The following is a 3,913-nucleotide window of genomic DNA, read 5'->3' as shown; positions in this document are numbered from 1 at the left end:
CTCTAACCACCTGGCCATGCCGGACCTTGAAGGTTTGATATTCACGGGCGAAGTTTGAGGCCCAAATGTAGGGGACAAAAGAACATGACTTAATTATTGTGAATGTCATATGTATAGTATATCCCACAGAAAAAAAGGGGGAGAAGGAAAACTTCTCACTCTTGTCCCCCCCCCCCACAAACACCACCACCTCGTAATCCCATCTATGCTTATAATGAACTCACGGATCTTGAGATGGTTTTTATTTAGACTTTGTGTCAACAAGATAAACAACTAAACAGTTACCTCATTCAATTATTTTAATTGAAATATTTCAGGTTTCTTCAGAGATTATCTAGAAAAATACGAATACATGTTCTACACCCTCGGGGCCTTATCGTTTATCGGCGCTCTGGAGTGGAGTCTAGAACCATTAGCAATGAGAAAGAAGCAAGAAATCCAAGAGAAAACACTGAGTTCGTCAAACTGCCAATGTTGAAATCGAGTTTTGAAACGCTTTTGTTGAATTCTGTAGTTTTTGTTTTGTTTTGAATAGATGGAAGTGTACAATACGAAAACTGTTTTCATTCCTTGTAAAATAAAAGATATTTTAACATTTTATGTAGTCATCTTAGCACTAAACTAAGAAACAGTTTGATTATAAAAATACAAGAATAATTACATATACGTTTTTAAACTAAAATCCACACACTCAAATTACTATAACATTCGGGCTCTAGAATTAATTTTGAAACAAGTATTTCGTGTTTCTGTCTGTACAGAGTAGTACTGCAGAATAATCATGTAACAATTAAAAACTAATCTTACAAATACTCCAAATCTACTGTTTTTAATATACTGTTAAGAACCAATTACTGATCTCTGCAAGTATTCCAAATCTACTGTTTTTAATATACTGTTAAGAACCAATTACTGATCTCTGCAAGTATTCCAAATCCACTGTTTTAATATACTGTTAAGAACCAATTACTGATCTCTGCAAGTATTCCAAATCTACTGTTTTAATATTGTTAAGAACCAATTACTGATGTCTGCAAGTATTCCAAATCTACTGTTTTAGTATTGTTAAGAACCAATTACTGATCTCTGCAAGTATTCCAAATCTACTGTTTTTAGTATTGTTAAGAACCAATTACTGATCTCTGCAAGTATTCCAAATCTACTGTTTTAGTATTGTTAAGAACCAACTGTCTATGTCATGAGAATGAATTAATTATAGTGGAATATAAGCTCTATAATTGAACGTTTTTGCTCTCAGGTTATATAAAGAATATTACAGTAAAATGAAACTGGAAACGCAAACACTATATAATATTTAGTGTTATACAACTACCAGAAACTATTTCTAACCTTAATGTGGGTAAATTTTCAAGTCCCAACAAAATTTCTTCGCTGGCAACAACTAACAAAGACATATAAATGTATATATCTTTGTGTGTGTGTGTGTGTGTGGTTGTTTAAAGTTCTACAAAGATAAAAAAAAACACTCCTTATTTTACTGTTACTTCTTTTTGGGTTATGGACACGCGTTGTCGTAGAATGATCGGCTCTAACGTCCACATGAGGGCGACAACGATGTCAAGGATTCCCAGAGTGTGAAAGAGGTTATTGTAAGCTCCAATATTATCCCGAAAATAACCTATTAAAATAAAACATAGAAATTTATTCGCAGATTATTGTAAACAATACGAGGATTAGGGATAAAAAGTACAGCTTTATCTTTGGAAGCTGGTAACAATGCATCTGTTTTTAATTAAATAGGCTTAAGTGGGAATAATGATGCCAGGTTAACTTTAACGGTAACATAAGGTTAACTTACCTAATCGGAACAGCCACCAATATTGTCAGGTTAACTTTAACGGTAACATAAGGTTAACTTACCTAATCGGAATAGCCACCAATATTGTCGGGTTAACTTTAACGGTAACATAAGGTTAACTTACCTAATCGGAACAGCCACCAATATTGTCAGGTTAACTTTAACGGTAACATAATATTAACTTACCTAATCTGAATAGCCATCAATATTGTCAGGTTAACTTTCTGAACAGTAGCAACAATGAAAGATGTTACGTCAACATTAACGTTAACATAAATCATATCTTACCTACTAAAACAGGCCTGCACAGAGAAGTAATACCAACCACGAACATCAGCAGGCCTTGAGCGATGGCTTGATCCTCCAGTCCTAGATACTCAGGCACAACTACTGTAATTAACACTCGTGCTAGGCCTGCTAGTATCCCACAGCCTGAACACAGAAGATGCAGCGTAAAATTAGTGGAAGCAACGGAAAACAAGGCGAAGAAAACTCCTAATAAGAGCATACTAACTATTATAGAAGATTTTCTTTTGACAGAAAACTGGTCAATGACCCACGGTATGAGGATGGAGCCCAGAGTGTCACCTGCCGAAAACCCAATAATTAGGTAACCTGCTGCGGAGTCAGGGACCCCCTGGTCCACAGCAAAGTCTGTAATAATCATGAAGAACGTGTGCATAGTACCGAAAAAAATAGAGTGGGTTACAGCAATGAGAATAAACATTAAGTTAGAACAAAGCGAAAGAAGAACTCTTAGAGAGCCTACAAAACTCTTCGTATTCTTGTTATTCTTATCATGTAATTGTTGTATTGGTTCCTGAAATTTCTCAGGTGTGTTATGATCATTAGTTCCACAAATCAGAACTGTTGGTGATGCATCTTGGGAGTGGAGTTCGTTTGATTCTTTTGTTTCGTCTTGTATTGCTATAGGTAGCGAATTATTTAATGGTTTGACAATTTTTCTGGCTTTTATTCTTTCATCTGGTTGAACAGAAAGTTCATCTTTTTTCAGCAAAGACAAAGTCAACACCATGGCTTCGTTGTGTACAGCACACTCTGGAGTTTTCGAATAAATCCGAACCGGGGGTCGAAGAAACATTGCAAAGATGACTGAATGTAGAACTACACCTCCCATGATCAGCATCGCTCCTCTCAGTGTGTAAGAATATAGGAGAAACTCAAGTAGTGGCGGGAATACGAAGGAGCTAATGGTTGCGCCAGCGCATGCGAGACCAATAGCAAAAGCCCGGTACTTTTGAAAGCTCCGACAGATGATGACTGGAAGCATTGGAAGAGCAATCCCCAAAGCAATACCTGCATATAGAAAACAATAATATGTTTAAACAGTGTATTTTTGAAAAGATATAGAATTATTCTGGGGAAAATAATTGTATTAAAAGATCGTGAGAAGAAAGTCAACTTAAATGATTATAGAAAGAATATTAAACTTTACAACTTTTTCTTAATTTGATTTTTGCCTGTTGAACTCAATTCTTTATAAAGCATTTTTTTTTCGTTTTTAAATAAAGGAAAATCATAATAATTCAATACATTTAAAAACTGTTATGTGATTTTTTCAATATTTACATGGTTATATTAAGTTCCTTCATATTTTAAAGAGAAAATCCATCATACATATGCTTTTTAATGTTACTGCATATATGAATGTTGTTTTAGAAAATCTTTTGTTTCTCCTCGTTTAGCCCAACTAATGAGTTCTGGTAATAAACGAAAGGCCTTTTTGGCAGTGAACTGTGGGAGACAAAAGGTATATCTGAAAATATCTCAAATGCCATTTTTTACACTCATGTGTTTTGGAACTCGAAATGGACAAATTGAGATGAATGTATAAAAACACCTAAATTTTACGTTATTCTTATCACAAATTTTAGACCTATAAGAGATCTTTTTGTTTACCAAAAATGTATAACATGATTTTTGAAGGATCAATTAATATTGTTATGTATCTGCTTGTTTGAGAATTTCCGGTAAAAATTCTTTCAGAGGAACTTCAGCGATACAAGTCCCTTCTTGATTAAAAACTAGTTTATTCTTTCTCGATACAAATTTTTTGTAATACACAGAATTTCC

The 3,913-nt window shown here is 34.3% G+C and overlaps 1 protein-coding gene across 2 annotated transcripts in view; it reads right to left on the bottom strand.

Moving 5' to 3' along the window:
* Positions 1-1,005: 1,005 nt before the first annotated feature.
* Positions 1,006-3,913, bottom strand: part of LOC106474540 (monocarboxylate transporter 13-like) — a 33,413-nt gene continuing 30,505 nt past the window's right edge. For both annotated transcript variants that reach the window (XM_022402868.1, XM_022402867.1), the window contains 2 exons: positions 2,108-3,136; positions 1,006-1,639 (listed from right to left, as the gene is read on the bottom strand). In XM_022402868.1, coding sequence (XP_022258576.1) covers positions 1,491-1,639; positions 2,108-3,136 — 1,178 coding nt within the window. In that variant the 3' untranslated portion in view covers positions 1,006-1,490. The remainder of the gene's footprint in view (positions 1,640-2,107; positions 3,137-3,913) is intronic.

The sequence above is a fragment of the Limulus polyphemus genome, unplaced genomic scaffold (assembly GCF_000517525.1).
Source record: "Limulus polyphemus unplaced genomic scaffold, Limulus_polyphemus-2.1.2 Scaffold7337, whole genome shotgun sequence".
Lineage (NCBI taxonomy): Eukaryota > Metazoa > Arthropoda > Merostomata > Xiphosura > Limulidae > Limulus > Limulus polyphemus.
Note: the sequence above shows the minus strand (reverse complement) of the source record. Positions and strands in the feature narration are given on the sequence as shown.